Source organism: Tauraco erythrolophus, chromosome 21, assembly GCF_009769465.1.
Source record: "Tauraco erythrolophus isolate bTauEry1 chromosome 21, bTauEry1.pri, whole genome shotgun sequence".
Classification (NCBI taxonomy): domain Eukaryota; kingdom Metazoa; phylum Chordata; class Aves; order Musophagiformes; family Musophagidae; genus Tauraco; species Tauraco erythrolophus.
The window spans coordinates 220,059-238,390 of NC_141485.1; the positions used below are offsets into that span (position 1 = coordinate 220,059).

At 44.5% G+C, this 18,332-nt stretch overlaps 1 protein-coding gene across 1 annotated transcript; it reads right to left on the minus strand.

Moving 5' to 3' along the window:
* Positions 1-1,877: 1,877 nt before the first annotated feature.
* SLC13A5 (solute carrier family 13 member 5) lies at positions 1,878-17,205 on the minus strand. Its single transcript, XM_086624424.1, has 14 exons — positions 17,129-17,205; positions 16,199-16,217; positions 15,600-15,707; positions 12,664-12,792; positions 11,644-11,780; positions 10,998-11,212; positions 8,861-9,026; positions 7,565-7,687; positions 6,813-7,025; positions 5,919-6,040; positions 5,522-5,640; positions 4,103-4,264; positions 2,760-2,897; positions 1,878-2,006 (listed from the first exon to the last, which is right to left on the minus strand). Exons 3-14 carry the CDS (start codon positions 15,702-15,704, stop codon positions 1,878-1,880), a joined length of 1,758 nt encoding a protein of 585 aa, XP_086480550.1. The 5' UTR covers positions 15,705-15,707; positions 16,199-16,217; positions 17,129-17,205.
* Between the last annotated feature and the right edge of the window lie 1,127 nt (positions 17,206-18,332).

Genomic DNA, 18,332 nt, shown 5'->3' on the forward strand with positions numbered 1-18,332 from the left:
TAAGCTCCAGGTGGTGACAAACGTCTGTGACCAAGCCACTTCTTGGCACTAGAACTAGTCTCTTGCTTAGACAGACTCTGCAAGTGGAACACTGTTCCTCCACGTGCTCCACCATTCCCTGGAATAGGATGAGGCTGCACCACATGCAGCCAGCTGAGTAGACAGGGTGCCGTCGGATGCACCCGGGAATGAAAGTCAGTGGAGAATTTATGGTGCCCAGCACCTTGAAAGAGCATCGATGATAAAGGCATGAAAATCAAATCATTCTAAAGTAGTTTCCTGCTCAGAAAAGCACCTGGTTATTTTGTGGATAAATACTTTCCTTACTTTTGAAGACAAAAATGTTAATATTTTTAATGTTCTATAAAGAACATTCATGTTAATAACAAAACTATTAAATACCGTACACACACCACTACGCTAGAGGCCAGGTCTCCTAACCAGAATTCCATGATTTTATGATTCTGTAACTTCTACCTTGCACCTCTTATCATGAGGTGGGGAATCATGGGTGCTGAATTTGACCCTTATGTCCTCACAACACCCTTGTGAGGTAGGTAAGTGCCATGACATCTTCTCCAGGAGGGGAAACTGAGGCAAAAGAGATGAATTGACTTGCATGAGGCTGCACAGCAAGTCTGAGAGCAGAACTCGGGTCATGTCCACAGCTGCCTCCACTGTAAAACACTGCCTTACCTCCCACCCAACCGTCTCCAAGGCTGAATGAAAAGCATCCACGTACCACTGACAAAATACACCTAGTCCAACACCAATCTTTCTGTAGGCTACTTCTGCTTCAGAAATGACATAAACAGGTGCTACAGAACACTTTTCTCACTGGACCTGCATTCCAAAGTACACCACACAACTCCCACTGCTGTCAGCCAGCACAGGCCCCAATACCTGGGCCCCTTAATTTTTACAACGCCTTCAATTAGAGCCTTTCTCATGCCTTGTCTCCACTCCAAAGTTCCAGAGTTAATTAATAAGGCACATCAGGAGCTAATCTGCAAACTTTCATAATAGGTGTCAAGTCCTATAGGCCACCAGTCATTTCCAGGCTGGCACTAACAAAATACTGGTTGGCAGGTGAAACCACATCCTGTGGCTGAGAGAAGGAAAAGCTCCTGGCCCTGCCAGTGCCACAGTGCAAGAAACGTGAAGGCAGTCTTGAGGCATCATTGCCCAAGACATGAGCTGAATCATGACCAGAATGGCATTGTGTTATCTCAACCCTCAATAAGGGTGACTAAATGCAGAGATTTGGGAGTGAGAACAAGGCAACAGAAAATGTGTTGGATGTTGACTTGGAAGGATTCCACTACATGTTTGAGGCCCAACTAAAGCCTACTGTAAGGTAAGGTAAGGTAAGGTAAGGTAAGATCATATCCCTTCTTTCACTAGACAAGTGACAACAGGGATTTCTCTATACAGCTGCTGACTCGTGGATATCAGTAATAGTTAATGAATTTTCAGCCCCTGCCTGAGTGCAGTGTTCAATGATAATGATTTACAAGTACATACCAGTGACACGATAGTTGGAACCATTTGATACAACAGCCTGCCCTCTCTTTATTTGAAGTTTAATAAATTCTAAATCTCGACCTTGACTGGAGATGCAACGGATCACTTGATCATACTTATGATCCAGACACATGATCCTTACGGTTGTATAATCAAACAGCACTTTTGGCTCCAGCATGACCGAAATAAATTTGAGTTGGTTCATGCCTAAATTGATGTGTGGCTCCCAGAAGGTAGCAAACACCTGACACTGGATCTGAAGTGGTGATGAGACACTATATAGGGCTTCGGGCAATAAGGAGTGGTTGGTATTAAGGGTCCTTTCCTTGTTTAACACATGCATTCTTCACTGCTCACTGGTTAGTTGTGCTGTTTGCCCAGGCTGGGAAAGTGTCCAGCTCAAACATAGGTCTTCCCCATGTGTTGATGGCCAGTGTGACACAGAAGACTCCAATGATGTTCATCACTATTCCAGATCTAACCTGTGAGGACAAAGTCCAAACCAATAATGATAACTTAAATACCAGCATGGTAAATTGCAGTAAAGGCCTATTTGTACATACACAAGACAGATACATGGTCAAATCAATCACAGAACTAGCCATTGTACCCACTGCCCTGTGCTCCTGCTTAGGTGGAAATATCAGGGAACACACTGTGCAAAGCCTTTGAACAGTACACTATATAACTAGTCTAGGAGCTTTAAGGCATGTACAACAAGTTGCTCTTTTTAGTTAAAGAACAACTTTTGCCCCCTTCAAGTCTTCGGTTAGAAAACTGATAATGTTTGGGTGCTCGGCACAGAACCTGGCACTGTGTGGTCTGGCAGGCAATCAGACCGTCAGAGTCGAGGGCAACTGATTGTTACCCTCTGCTTCCAGCTCCAGTGCAAACTCGGCTTCGACCACGCTTGCCAAAGCCCCAGAAGACTGGAAAGCACTGACTGCATTTTAACCCTTCAGTGTTTAAGAGACTTATGATTTGTCAGTTTTAATTTCAGTTAGGCTGGGCTGTATGTCTGCCAAAGCCTGTGAGAAAGGTCCTGTTACTTCAGAGATGCAAACCTTTATTGCAATATTAACACTGCATGAGAGAGTGGCATAGGGTGGTATTTACAGCCCAGAAGAGCTTCCTCGTACTTTGGAAATACTCGGTTAAGAAAATTAAACTCTCACATATTTCAGCATAAGGCAATGGAGAGCTTCAGATAAGGGATCAGGCAATTACTGTCTTACCATATCCAAAACACGGATGTGGCCATAGGAAAACACTATCGCATTTGGCGGTGTTGCAACAGGCAGCATGAAAGCAAAGGAAGCACTGAGAGTACCAGGCAGCATAACGTACAAAGGATGGATCTTGACAGATGCAGCCTGCAATGAAATGGAGCAAATATCACACTGCAGGTGTTCCAAAAGAAAGGCATACAGAACATTTCCCAGACCATTGAGACACTAGGAGATTTCTTCTCCTGGTATTGTATCACCAGAGTGATTTACAAGCATTTTATTCTGAAATCCACACGTGCTTAAAGATAAATTTGCTCTCGTTTCCTGTCCCACAATACTGAAAAACAATGCTTGATTCTTGTTGTTTGTTTTGCTCTACGGTATAATTTAGAGTTCTGGTCAAATTTATCCAATGATCTTTTCTTTGACCTCAGAGCACACTTTTGCCAGGGTAACACAGGGATGGGATTATAACTACTAGACATGTGGAGTAACACTCTTAGACGTTACATAAATTCTGTGGGACTCAGAAATTAATTGCCAATTTAAGTCACTAATAGCTCAGCACCTTGATTGGGACAATTTTACTTTGATGAAACAGTCTAGAATAAAGTGGTTGTACTTTCTAAATTAAAGAACAAAGTAACCTATTTTTTCCTTTATTCTACAATTTCAATTCTGCTCAGAAAAGGCACCAAATTTTACCAAGTTTTCCCCTGTATGTTTTAAAATTGTTCTAGCTTCCTACGGAAAACAAATCAGGCTTACCACTTTCTGTATGCTGGCATAAAACCATGAAGATAAAGGAACTATTCAAAGGGATAAGCAGAAAGTGCTGCATTTTGGTTTGGTTTAGGTTTTTTGTGTGTGTGTTAACCAGTTCTGAGTTGATGGTTCAAATACAAAATGGCCAGAAGTAACTGATGTTTGTTGATCTGTATTAAAAAAGCGACTCTCACTTCACTTTCTCCAGGGCCAAGGGACACACCTTACAGAAGGCTTCTACTGGCTTCCTTTTCAGTGAGGGTGCCATGGGATAGGCATCTTGAATTAGCTTCTTCCCCCTACAAGCTGGTTCTCAGGCTTCAGGCATATAGGTAGGGCAGACTGGCGAAAGTTTGCACTCTCACTTTCTGTCTACATCTGGTGCCATAAACATAGCAGTGAACACCAGCTAAAACCATGACCCGTTATGGCATACCGTCAGATGGACTGTTTCATTACTGGCTTTCAGATTAACATGGAAGCTACACTCAAGACAACAAATACAATATTGCTTTGCCATTAGGGACTGTCAGTTTAACTCTGATCTCCCACTTGACAGGATAACAGGATGGAAGTAATCTTACCATGGATGAAAAGACAGGTAGGAAGAGGGTGGCTGTGGCGACATTACTGGTGCATTCGGTGAAGACAGCTATAATAAGCGAAAGTACTGTTGCAATGGCCCATGGTGGGATAGATCCTAGTGGAGTCATTTGATGACCCAGCCAAGCTGAGAGCCCAGAGTTCTGACAAGAAAAAAACGTTTTTTCCAGTGAGGCTTGGAAAACCTAGCTCATGAACAGGGAACTCATGTTATATGCAATGTTCCTACTGAACAAAGCTAAATGATTCCTGAATTATATAAACGCCATCTGGGAAGGCACAATGATCTGTCAGAAACACTAAAAGAAATTCCTTGCCAACTAGACATAATATTGAGTCCAACTTTCCTGATTTTTCTGGAACCCGAATACTTGCTCACACTTCGGTTACAAAATTACATTTTTATGCTAAACAGAAATAATTATTGCTGACACTATTGCAAAAACTTAATGTACCACTCGCAAGTTTCCTGGCATGCTTTTTTCAGGTTTCTGAAGATAATGATGCTGTATGAATGCTCTCTTGTAGGAACATGGGCAGTGATTGACTTAAAAAGCTTACAAAACCTTTGACTTCATGGATTCTAATGCTCTGGAGCTTTAATAATGTATGTATGATGTACGTAGATTAATGTAAGTCCCTAGAGCTTTAGTTTGCCTCCTGGTTTAAAACTACCTAGCCACAAAACTTAGATCTTAATATGAATTTCCCCAAAGCATGGCACTGTTGATAGCTAAGGCTTGCTTCCACTTAGATTCATCTCAGCAGTGATGAAGGAAACAATACGGTTCATCTCAAGATTCTTTCCTGTTTCAGGAATTCAGCTGCCTTTTCTGTGAATTTACGAACATGGGATCAAACCCTGGGCTTATGGAATGCAGCATATTGCCTGGCAACAGCCACTGACAAGAAGTTCAAGAAACTCCCATTGTACACAATTTTGGAAGGTATCTACCCATAATGATTTTCTTCCTCATCAGTTCTGTAGTGGTTTGGTTTAAATCTGAAAATATATATCCTTTAAACGAACCTCAAGTGGTTCCGAAAATCTTACAAGTGTTATCTATACTTCTGTTTTTCTAGCCAGGGCTGGGATCGGGATGATAACAGAAATAAGAAAGGCTGCTTTTCTGGTCTGTCCAGCCAGTGAAGATCCCAAACTACTTGGCAGCCTCCAGGAGGTAAGATAAATCAAATAAATTTGGTCAGAGCACACAAATTCCTGAAAAAGAGGCACAAACATTCACCTCTCCTCTCAGTTTTTGCTAATTCGCATCTGCCTCCAGATCTGAACATCTCTACTGGCTTTGGCTTTGGGTGCATGCCCAGTAATATAAGACCAGACAACAAACCAGGGAAGTTTGCCTTTGAGTCAGAGAAAAACCGATGTCAGGACATACTGCGCTTGCATCAGCCAAAGCAAAACCTCCTCCCAGCAGCAGCACAACGCTCCAGGGCATCTTCCTCTGAACCACATTCCAGTCTAGTAGCGGGGCTGATAAAAATGGCTTTTTTATATCTGAAGTGAGAAATGAAAAGCAGAACATGTTTTAGGAGAGTGAAGACATTTTGTCTCCTGTTCTATAAGATACTAGAGAAAGACCCAACAAGCAGATGCATATTACTGAGAAATTTGCACAGGGTAAGGGTAAAACAAAGGAGCAGAGACGGTGCCCCAGCCCTGCCCAAGAAGTGAGGGAGGTGAGCTACCCTGAATGTAAATCCAGTACATGTTTCTGCCATGTTAGCTGGAACTGGTTAACTGTTTCTCAATGTTATAATTCCTCTTTTAAATACCTTCTTCAGTCTGTTCAGGGTCAGACATGTTTGGATTCCAGCCTATGAATTTGGGTTTATTAGCAGGAAGGATAAACAGTAGCAGGGCGATAAACACAGCAGGAGCAGAATCAGTGATATATCTGAAGAAGAAAAGAGAATATAGATTAGAAAATAAGACATTTTTCTCCTAGAAGGTGGCTGCCTTCCAGCATTGCAGTCACTGCTCTTTGTCATACTGTTCGGGGCTTGTACATTAGCAAAACAGGTCGTTAGTTTATGACTGAGGTCTCTCAGACCCGCCTCAACACAGAGTAATAAAAGAAACTAGCTACAACACACATGAATAACCAGAGTCACAGATGACAACGGCTCCTGGGAGCAGGGTTCCTTCTCTGGGGTGAAGCCAAGATTCAACAGTTGTATCTCAAAGAAAGATGTGTAAAGAAATGGCCTAAATGATAGTTTCATGGTGCATTTTCTGTTCTTTAATATGCCACAGACATTATGCAAAGAAGCCACTCAAAACACCGAATCAACTTCCCAGTGAGTTCTAAGCTATTGTTCAGAGGTGATATTACCAAATACTGAAACAACACTGCAACTGATTGGTGCTCATATAAACAAAATACTAACATGTACATCAGTGTGACTGAGACCAGCATTACAGAATTTTCTCTCCCGTCAGGAGATTCAGCTTGCTCCACGTCCCAGTCTCCAGTCTCCATTGCAGTACAAACTGTTAAGCAATAGATCAATTGGGGACCTCAGGCACAAGCAATAGGATCAAGCCCAGCAAATGTGAACTCAGGTAAGGCTGAATGAATGACCCCGCACTCAAAATGGAATGTAAGAGCAAGAAAATCTGATTCACAGCCAAGAGGGTACAGGATGAAAAAACCCCTAAAAACTTACTTTTCTCCTTCTGGGAAAAGCCTGGTGGCCCAACCTTTTACAAAGCCTGGGTGTCTGGAAAACCACAAGAGAACCAGCAAAACAAACATCAGGAGGACATTGAATTCGGCATAAGAGATAGGGCCTAATTTTTTCATTTCTGCCTTCAGCACGTTGTATGCAGCTTTTTCTTTAGCAGTTCTCTCTGTCCCACAGCCCCAGCTCTTTTTAAAGCTTTAAGAAAAAGGGAGAAGAAAATACTGTAAGTATTAACACACTAAAGGGATTTAACATGCTTGCCACTCTGAAGCTGTCACTCCTGGGGACAGACACACACTACAGAGGAGGCCAGGAACAAAGAAATGACAAATGTCAGAGTATTTTACAGGGACATGCCAGTTCTCACAGAAGAATGAGGTCTATGAATGGATGTAAGTCTCTGTCCAATTTGGAGCAACCTGGGATCAAAAACTCAGGTTTCAATCAAGGGTAGCAAAACAGATACACTAGCTCTCCTAGGGCTGAATTCTCAGATGTGAAATCGAAAAATAAAAAGGAAATTCTGTCTGAACATTAAGAACATATAAAGTTCTTGCCTCAGCGCGACTCCCATGAACACAAAAGGTTTCCAGACCTCAAGAGTTGCTGTGAAATGGAACTATGCTGCTACAAAATGAATAACTTGTCACTGCATTTGTTTTATCCAGATTTCTCAGTAAGCTGATCTGCATTAGTCGAAGGGTTTACACAATATCAAGTAGTTAAGTACTCACTTGAGTCCCATGAAGGAGCACTGTAGCCAAAGCCAAGCTAGTATCAACATCAGAATCATGTTTGGGAATGCAAATCCAAACCAGGAAGCAAAATTCACAACATCATTATTGTTGGGGTATAACCTGAAAAGAAAAGAAAAATGCTTTCTGTATGAATGTCAAAACATTTAGTAATATACTCTCCCTTTAATATGTGCTAGTGACAATTATACATGCACATCTACAACAATCACTACAAGTAATCTTAGGCAACATCCATAGCCTAACCGTAGTCAGGAGCAAGGCAGACTGGATTTCAGAGCAGAACTTAAATGATCCTCAGTTTTCCCTGTATTTTACGTTGATGCATACAGGAGCTCATGTTGATATTTTAGGTCTCAGTAAGACAACTGCTGCTCTCACACATTCTAGGTACCTTTCACTTTCAACATGCCTGCTCATTTATCCCAAGACAGGACATTCTTTCCTCCTCCCCATTCATTCTAGTAAGAGAGCAAGAACTGTCTTTCCTGGCACTAATACTTGCACTTCTGCTCACTTCAACACAAGACAAAGTTACTAGTTGCTTGAAAGAATGAAGCCAGTGTTTTAAGAACAGCAATTTTTGTTCTTCCCTGTGTCCAGCAATAAAGACTGGAGGAAAAATATCAATAGCAAATTTCCAGTTGGGTGTTAAAACCAACGGGTAATGTGGCAGCTGAGGCTGAAGTGCTCCCAACAGAAGGAAGCAATGTTGAGGGACTGTTGTGAAGTCTGCAGAATTTCCACTGTAGGTTAGGTTGCATTTAAATCAATTCCCAAACTCAGTTTAGCAGAGTATTTTATGGATAACTCCCTTCCCTTACAACAGTATCTGTACAGTTTCCACAGCATAACATGGAGGAATAATATTATAGGAGAGTCTAAGCTACTTTTAGTTGTCTTCAGTGTGCTTATGAGAAGAGTTAATCATACATTCTTCTGATGCTCTTCACTGCAGTTCCTCTGCTGATGGGCTGCATTTCAGTTGAAAAAGAGGAGACAGAAGAACCAGTATCTCATGATCAACCAGCTGGCTGCCGATTACCAGTATGTATGTCCAAGTTTCTCTGGAGACCTATAATATCAGCACATAGCTGCCTAAAAAAGGCTGAAGCAGAAAAAATGAGGTCCATCACTTCATACACACTCTTCGCTCTCAGTTCATCAACTGGTTATTCCTTATAGTTTGCAACTGAAACTGTAATCAAAGACTAGTCAGTTGGTCACAGAATCAGTAAGATAGTATAAGTAAAAGAAACAGCAAGAGTGACTTACTGATTCATCTGGCCTTTCAATACCATGTTTGGTCCTGTTCCAGTGAGTGTTGCAGTTCCTCCAATGCTGGCAGCATAGCACACACAAAGTGTCATTCCCTTACATATACGTTTCCTCATTTTCTTTTCCTCAGAAGATCTGGGGTCATCAGGGACTTGTCTTATGACTAGACACAAAGAACATGACTTGCCTCAGGTAAAGTTAGGGAGGCAGAGAGTTCAGGACAGGGTCTGCAGGCTCAGTGCTTCCAGTTTGTGTATGCCATTTTAATTTAAAAAATCCCACAGATATGTTCCTAAATACTTCGGACTCATGTTCATGAGAAGCTGAAGAGAGCAGCTGACAATCTGGGTCTGCGTGATCCAAGGGTGCTGCTGTCCACATTGGTGCCACAGTCTCTCAGCAGTAATTTCCTGTTTTGCTTACCACCAGCCAGATATTGTAGTCACTGGAACCACATTCCAATACCACAACAAGAACCCAACCAGCTTTAACAGCTGTGAATACGGGCAGAAAAACCCACACACAAAACCAAATTCTTGCCTGGCATAACTGTTAAGATCAATACATTATGTCAGTTTACACCAACTGTGAAATTTTGCTGCTGTGTCCATTGTTCTCTGAGGTTAACGGTCTAATCTTGTAGTTCGACTGGACTAACAGAGCAGGACAATGAATTGAAGGTAATTACAACCAACTCAACAATACCAAAGGGTATTTTTTGCACACATTTGTTACCTTCATTCACTACATGTTAAAATAAATTAGTCAGCAAAGCCAAGCAGATCCTTCTAAGTGGACAGAAAACCAGCAAAATTATTATTACTGGTCTTAGAGCAGAAGTCCAGTTTTGGGAGTCAAGAATCAACATTTAAAAGAGCATTTGCAAATATGAAAACTTATATTTAATACAACTGTTTGGAAGCTAGAAATGTGCAACCTTACAGAGCACTCTGTGACCCAAGTGGCATGCCTGTGGGCTTGCACATCTTACACAAACACAGTGTCTTGAGCTTTGCACAATCATAGTGCATTCTCCCTTCACAAGCGAGGTAAGAAATGAAGCCACCAAAAAGCAGAGTTCACAGTTGCCTCTAAACTATGCCTCCAAGGTCCAAACAAATGTGACAGTTATGAGTCAATCTCATAACAGGCACACATAAACACCCTTCTTCTACATTGTGCCTTCCATGGACATGTAAGTCTGAAAACAGGCATGGTGTGTCCCAGCCAGAAGGCTTGAAGTGTGGGACACAGTATGCACTACCAACATCTGCACTCATTTTTGCACACAGTCACATAGAGAATCGTGGTGGATCGACTTGCTAATTCAGTGGAATCACATCTCCATGAAAATCCCCAAGACAATCCTTCCTCCTCTGAAAGAGAAAGGCACCACAGATCTGATCTTTAATAGTATTTAATAATACATCCCTCTGTAACAGCGCAGCAGAGCAGTGAAATCAGAGGGACTGACTCTGTGTGTGTGGTTCAAGCCAAGTGAAGCCTACTGCAAAACCACAGCATTGACAAACGGATCTTGTGGAGCCACGCATGAGGGTAAGGTCACACTTTAAAGTGTTCCAAAGAGAAGTTTGTCTACTATGAGTCAAATGACTCCAGCTCCTGTTTTCCACGTAGCTGTTAAAGTATTGCTCTTCCTTCTCCCCACTTCCACATACAAGAAAGAGACAATATTAAATAAAGAGATACTTATTACCTCAGAACCAAAATAAGTTGTGTTTGCACAAAATTTTTCAAACATTCCTGCACGGCTTAGAAGCTGAATCCCCACTGATAATCACAAGATTTAGAAAGTGAGATGCTGAGGGCTTGGACAAAATTTCCCACAGGATATGCTTTTCACTTCTCTGAGCGGGCAGTTAAGTCCAGGGAAACCATGGGAGGATGATCCCAGCTTGAAGGAAAGAACGTAACAATCTGCACAGGATTTAGCACTAAGCATAACAAAACGGCAGCAACCAAAACTGGAAGCCATTTCGTAAAACCTACACGTCACGCATTTAGGAATTTTCAGTCAGGTTACCATCCCCTTTCCTTGGAAAAGGTACAGAGGTCAGGGAGCTCCGAGCGTAGCGAGTTCAGCAGAACCAACTCACGCCAAGCAGGCCCTTACCATGCACTGAAGCGGGATCTGACGCGTTCTTTTCCTCCAGCTCAATCACTGTGTTTGTCTGCCCAGCGGCTTGTTCCATCATGGTCACATCATGCTCCGTGTTGTCCATTTGATCCAGCACAGCCTGGACGATGGGAACCATCATAGCAGTGGTGGCTGTGTTACTTATCCACATGGACAGGAAGGCAGTGACCACCATAAATCCCAGCATGAGGCTGAAAAGAGAGAAGCAGGCAGAGGAGAGAGGAGTAAAGCAAACAGACCCTGCTAGGCTTTGTAGTCACTCTAACGGAGACAGCAGAGCCCAGGCAGGAATGTGTGCAGTGTCCAGTAACACAAAGCAGGGCCAGATTCCCCTCTGGGACAGCTCTGTCACCTTCACTGAAGGAATCCCAGAAAGTCATTTAGCTCCTTAGTCTGTGCGTGATTAAGTCTGTCATCATTTTGTCCCCAGCGACAAGAATTTAGCCAGAGGCTCGTTTTGGCTAAAGGACAAATAAACTGTTCCTGCTGCCAGACTTCATCTCTGGAAACTCTACACAAGTGCAGCTAAAGAGGTTCTTGAGGGTTCCCTTCTCTGCTGACCCCATCCCTAGGCCTCTGCTACACTGACAAAGGCAAGGAAGAAGTAATGCAACACTCTTACAGTGCAGGTTTCACCCCAAGAATCAGCAGGACCCTCAGCGCAATCCTTTTGTGAAGATTCCACTGTTCGACAGAAATTGCGACAATCAGCCCTCCAACGAAGAGCATGTTTGTGTCATTTAGGTACTGCAAGCACACCTGGAAGACAGAGAGGTAGGTCAGGGGCCCAGATGTTGCCTTTTGCTAGCTTCACTAGTACATGTTGTCTTCCATCCTCTCCAAGCCACTTACTGCACCAGGCCCCATCCCAACATTGGCAGAAGGAGCAGTTGCAGCCTGAGATCTACCTCCAGTTTGCTGAACCCTTGATCCACTGTTTTAAGTGCTGAACTGTCTATTCCAGGGGCTCTTTGTGCATCAGGAACCTTCTTTTTGGACAGGAGTTAATAAAGTATAAAATGACAGCAGTTTCCTGAAACATTGTTAAGGGCTCAAAGTATTGTGTAGGTACTAGAAATGCTGAGCTCCAAAATGGATTTCTCAGCACCTTTAGCAACCACCCCTGCCCTTACCAGCTTGTTGGCCAGTAGTGAACCTGGGCCACGGTACCTAAATACAGCCTCGTTCCTGTGGACTAAAGCACGAGCACAAACAGCCAGAAGGAGCTCTGGAGGTGACACAGTGTACCTGCTGGCATCATCCCGTCTGCCCTGTCAGATGAAGTTTGTCCCATCCCATTTTGAAATATTCCAGAGGGTATGTCAGCACTGGTCTCTCATGGGATGGGTTATGAACACACAGTTGCTAGGACTAGTGGGATGCTCTCCAGCAGGATCCATGCCCAGAAACAGACTTTCCCCTCTACCACCTCAAGCCCTACACCCTTAACATTTTTGGCAAATATGTATTTAGTTCAGCATTTTCCCATCCAAGCATCCTGAACACTGCTCAGTATGTTCAAAAACAGCACCACAAGAACTGGAGTGCTTTCCTATCAGACTTGCTTGCTAAGTATTGATGGGGGATCAGAGCAATGGATATCCCTGTATCAGATCTGGATTGAGCAAGAACTGTTCCTTACTGATTTAGAGCTCTGAACTCCAAGCAGAGGGAAAAATACCACAGGCATGAGGGAAGTAACAGCCAGAGGGATCACTTCAGTGCACCAGTACACAGCCATGATGATGATGATATATGCACATTTGGCCTCCTGCAACATAAGGGAAGACACATTTAAGCTTAGAAAACATACTTAAAGATAAGAAACACACTGGTAGCTCTTATAAGGGGCCCAAACACTCCATTGTCTGTAGGTTAACAAGTTATGCTGAAATAGGTACCAGAGACATGAGGGTTTAAACTTTTAAGCCTTGTTCTAAAGTCACTTGCATAAAAACATCTTTTTGACCAAAGTGTTTGTTCTAATGCACCCACACAAGATGTAGGGTGTGAGAAAAACAAACCTTCCACAACTAGGTAAGTACACAGTTTGCAGTATGCAATTACCTCTTGGCAGTTGAGGTAACCAGATTTCACATTTAGGAGCCAAGAATTTTTAATAGTGTTTGTAGATTTGGCTTTTTCTATTTTGAGTTAATTATTTTTAAATGGATGGCCAAATTTCCCAGTGAGGATAATTAGCTTGTCTGAAATTCTCAAGTCTTCGAGGTACATCCAGTAACACATCTGAGCCCAGAAACTGTATCACTGAATAATTTAAAAGCTCTTAACTTTTTTAAGTAGCTCTTAAAGTAAAACTGTTTTACCTTTTTTTTTTTGGTGACTAAGCACATTAGAGGTATTTACTTTCCCAAATCATACTGTGCTTACCTACTAAGGGGAATTCCCTGGATAAGAAATGTTGTAACATGTCTTTTTGTACTGTTCAACAGGCACTTCTGTAACCTAGCTTCCTTGGTTTGTACTTTCAAAATTGTGACGAGAAGCAAGAATTTGTTAGCCAACAGTAAACAGTGTTCTAACGCTTAAGTCAGTGTCCTGTAGTTCAGCATTTGCTCATATTTAGAGTATGTGTTTATAGGATTTTATTCTAATGCAACAAATGGGACTTTATTGCAAAAATAAATGGTGTTACAGTGACATCTACAAATTGCCGTAAGGTGATATTTACAAATAGGGGTGTGTTTTCCTTCATTTTGTTGAGAAGCTTAAGAACCAGAAAACAGCCTTTGTAAGCAATTTGATTTTTTTTTTTCTTCAGGTTTCCAAGAGATGAATTACAGCACAAGTTTTGAAAAAATATTTCTTCAGAGACTAAAAGATATCAGGTCAATCCTATTTAAGTCTCTTCCCTTAATAAATATGAGGTGAGCTCAGGATACAATTTATGCTGTACCACAGTGACTAAGTGCTAGAACTGACTGTGGTTAATCTGTTGCCAGTATGGAAGACAGATAAACAACCCTAAGTAACTAAAATTCAAAATACAGAAGAAACACTGGTTCTATAGAGAGTAAATAATTTATGTGAAGTTCAAAAATACGATCATGCTTATAAATTAACTCAAACAATCCCAGCCAATTCAAACCACCAAAGATCTGGAATTAAATATATATCTGTATCTATACCTATATCTGTCTGTGATGTATGGGAACAGTCACAGAATGTTTCTTCGGTGTCTCTAGACAGTTGACTGGAAACACAGTGATCTGCCTTCTCAGCGAGAGCTGGAAAAGCAGTCACTGATGGAAATGTTACTCTCCTGTTGTGAAATACTGTAATTTCCCAGATTAGACTGATGACATAATATTCCTACAAATACTGGGAAACTGAAGACATACTTATTTTTTTAGGGAAATTATCTTTCCTAGTATTGATCAAAGTAGTGCCTAACAGTCAGGAATTCCTTTCTATAAAGCACCAGCATTCAAGTGAAAGGCAGGGCTGATGCCACATAGACAGGTACAGCAGAAGGGCTGGCAATTTTGTTCATAAATATGCACGACATTTTCCTGCCCTTTAAAACACACTGAGCAATACAGGTCACTCAGAAGAGAGACTGGTTTTAGCATTAGAATAGCCTCTAAAGCTATAGTGGGCTGAAATACTGTAAACTGAGCTTTCTCGATTTTCCAAGAAGGCTACAAGACATTAAAGACCAAACTCTTCGTTGGGTTATTCCAATTTTATGCTAGTATAACTCCACTGAAAGCAGAGGAGTTGTGCCATCGCCATCACTGGAGTAAAACAGATGTGAATTGGAGGATGCTGCATTTGAGACCCTGATACGATCGCTGTGTAACGCACTCTGCACGGCGTCTGCCCACGCTACCGATGCAGAATGCCACCCAGCTGCACTCCGTAACGGACCTCGGAGCCTCGGCAGCAGCCCGCTGGAGAACCCGCAAGTCCTGTCTCTCAGTGCACTGCCGTCGTCACGAGACAGTGCAAGGACCAACTCAAACCTGCAGGCCAGTTGCGCCTGTGTTCATCTTTGGCCCCGAAAGAATTGCACCTCATCGGCAAGATGGGCTGGGCCCGCGGGAGCCGCGGTCCTGGCGGTGGCACAGCCCGCAGGATGCGCAGCGATGGGCACAGAGCTCCTTCTGCAGGCTCGCCCGCCGCCTCACCTGCGTGCGAAGGTGATTTGGGAGCGGAATCCGCGACACGCGCCCCTGAGATGCGGGGCCGAGCCGCCGGCCGAGCTGCACGGAAAGGCTGCAGGGAGAGGCGGCCGGGGGGCCGTGCTCAGCCCGCCGCGGGGGCGCGGGGCTGCCCCGGCGGGGTCCGGCACCGCCTTCGCGGGCGGCACGGGAGGCTGTGGCGCGGGCGGACGGGATGCGAGTGCTGCAGAGCAGCCGGGGGCCCAAAGCCTGCCCGGGGTCCCGGGCACCGGCGGGCACCGCGGCTCCGGGACAGCACGGCCGGCCCGCGCTCACGGGGCGGGCTCCCTTCGGGCCGCAGAGGTCGGGCGCGGGGTCAGAGGGGCGCGCCCCGTGGGGCGGCCAGGGCCGGACCCGGGCGCTCGGTTCCCGCGTGGGCCCCGCAGGCACTTACCCGCGTCGGCACAGCCACCGGCAGCGGCAGCAGCAGCAGCGGCGTGAGGAAGAGGACGGCGAAGGACCGGTACCTCAGCAGGGGCCGCAGGCACGTCGGGGCCATCTTCTGTGGGGACACGCGGTCAGGGCGCGAGCAGGAGCAGCGCCCGCCGCAGCCGCCTTAAGTACGGGGCGGCGGGGCCGCGGCGGGAGGGACATGGCGAGGGGCGACACGACCCGCCCGTGCCCCGACGGGACACCGGGCCCGCCCGCGCCCTGCCGGGGGCCGGCCGCTCCCGCCCCGACGGGACACCGGGCGCGCTCCCGCGCTGCGGGGGCCGGCCGCGGGCAGCGGTGCAGGCGCGCGTCGGGAGCGAGCGAGGCCGGAGCCGCCCGCCCCGCGCCCCCGCCCCGCGCCCGGCCGGCAGCAGCCGTGGGGGACGGGCTGCCCGCAGCCTGTGTCCGGCACCCGGGAGGTTGCCTCAGCCCGATCCAGACCAGGTCAGAATCTCCCGCCCGCTCCATCGTGTGGCCGCCGGGACATAGATGGGGCGTTCCGCATTTCCCCGTTCTTTACGGCCACCTCTGTGCTCGTGCTTCTGCAGACTCGCCATGAACAAGGAAAGCTGTTCAACAGCTGTGTGTCGAGCTATCGCACCAGTTGTGAGAATGTTTTCAGAAAATCTCCCTGCTTATAGCGCCTACGGAAAGTTGCCGCTAAGCGTGGATTCTCATAATGCCTATCGTGCCGGGACCAAAGTGCTGACCCACGGCCTCTCCCGGGTGCTGGGCTTTCCGGAGGTGCTGGTGACTTCTCACTCATTTACACAGTGGTGAGGAAGGACTGAGCTCCTTTAGGGAAACAGAGAGTTAAAACCGCAGTGGGGGTCTCCCCAAAACAAAGGTCGGTGCAGGCATGCATGGCTGTGTTTCACTGCCTGTTATTTCATGAGGGATTTTGTGTGTGTCTGCAATCTGGGTTAAAAATAACCCGGAAAGGTTAACTTGAAGGGTTATTTTCAATGTCATTCATTTCAGTGATTTGATCTGCAGTGTAGCCACAGAATCTGGATCAGAAGTGATGGCACTACTGAAAGAGTGGCAAGCACTGTCAAGATAGCAGAAGGGAACAGCTAGAGGGACTGGAAACTAGACTGAAGACAAATAATTTGTTGATATTTTACGTTCTCCTCTAGGATGTCAATAGCCGCCTAACATTGAAGGCAGCGTAAGTCGTATCTTGACAATTTGATCCTGCAGACTGTTAGTACAGTCTTACCAAGCAGCTACTCACAGAAATAAATAATTTCAGGTTCCACAGCAAGTAATGAGGGAGCTGTGACTACAGCTTGCACTGTTTGTCCTCTGCTGACCAGAGGATCTTAAGTGACAGAAGTTCAAAACAAGGCACTCCAATGTTACTGTTCTGTTTGTAAAAGCAGTGAATGTCCACTAAGGAAAATAGTAGCCAACCGGATCTGGACAGATTCCAAATCTTCAAATCTTTAGCAGCAGTCCCTCAGGGTAACTTACCAACACAGAGGAAACTTCACACCAGCGCAAAGCCTAGCAGAAAGTGGGGAACCAGCCAAAACTTGCATTCCTGTGGTGAGTCTCCAATGAAAAAATGGTCCCTAGTAAACAAAGAAAACGGACTACAAGCAGTTAAATAGGAAAATGCAAAGAGTTAATTCTAAAGGAGTTGTGCTAAGGTTCACTTTGATAGACCCGTGCAAATATGATTTGCTGTCTTTTTGTTTAAATGAGATGCAGTGCAGAAAAGAGAAAATAAAGAGAAAGGCCATGAGCATGTGTTGATACCTTTAAATGGACTAATCCTGTAAAAGGAGACTTGCTTGCTGTACCTGGGAATGAGATCAGGGACTCTTGTGGGCAATTCAATTAGCCAGTCCGTGCCTCAGTGTCCTCTTTTGTTAAATATGGAGAAGAGAATCAAAGGAAATCAGTATTTCCTTATTTTGCAGAATTATTGTGAACTTGCCTTCAGTGTGCCATGCAAAGTACATCTTATGATATGGAACAAAACGAAAAAAGGATTCACAGAAAAGAACAAGCATCTGAATAATAGGAAATCAGATTGAAAGATGGTGGAGTACCCTTGTCTGCTGTTCATACAGCAACTGTCGAGCAGAAGGGTGTACCTTTGGGAGGAGAAGGGGAAGGATGTGAGAAACACAATGTTCCCTAGGGTTCTTAGGAACAGCTGACTTGGGACAGGGAGGAGAAGATGGTGCAGGCCTCCCAAGAGAGTATAGAGCAGAAAGGAAGGAGCAAAGAAGGAAAACAGGGAGGTGTCACTCAAGACCAGCAAGTACCTGACCCTTAGTGATAAATACCCACTTCCCACTTCTTCCAGTGGAGCTGCATGATCAATACCAGTTGAATGAGAGAGGGAGATCTAGGAACACCATTGAGTCCAGATTTAAAAGAAAGTGTGTCTAAATCTCTTTTATCTGAGCATGTTTTTATCTAAGAGCCAGGTCCCAAACTAAGCAACTATAATATTTTCATGAATCAAGACCAGCACTGAAACACTGAGTTTAGAAGCCTAAATTTAAAGGCCGATCATTCCCAGCACTTTGACTAAAGCAAAAGCTGGGAAAAATCTTAAACGTGGAAACAAGCAAATTTAATTTTTTTTTTTTTTTTTTAAAGTAGGCTCCTTTCTAGAAGTTTGCTTCAGAAGGAGAGCAAGTTGGTTTGTTGGAGTGTGTGTGAAATACCTCTTCAT

What these genes read in the sequence shown, in the direction of transcription:
- SLC13A5 (XM_086624424.1), bottom strand. Translation starts at nt 15,704, where the DNA reads ATGGCCCCGACGTGCCTGCGGCCCCTGCTGAGGTACCGGTCCTTCGCC. An exon ending in CTTGGGGTGAAACCTGCACT is followed by an intron (nt 11,213 to 11,643) that starts GTAAGAGTGTTG and finishes CTCTCTTTTCAG; the next exon opens with CCTCATGCTGGGATTTATGG. An exon ending in TACCTGTCTTTTCATCCATG is followed by an intron (nt 2,898 to 4,102) that starts GTAAGATTACTT and finishes ATTTCATTGCAG; the next exon opens with GCTGCATCTGTCAAGATCCA.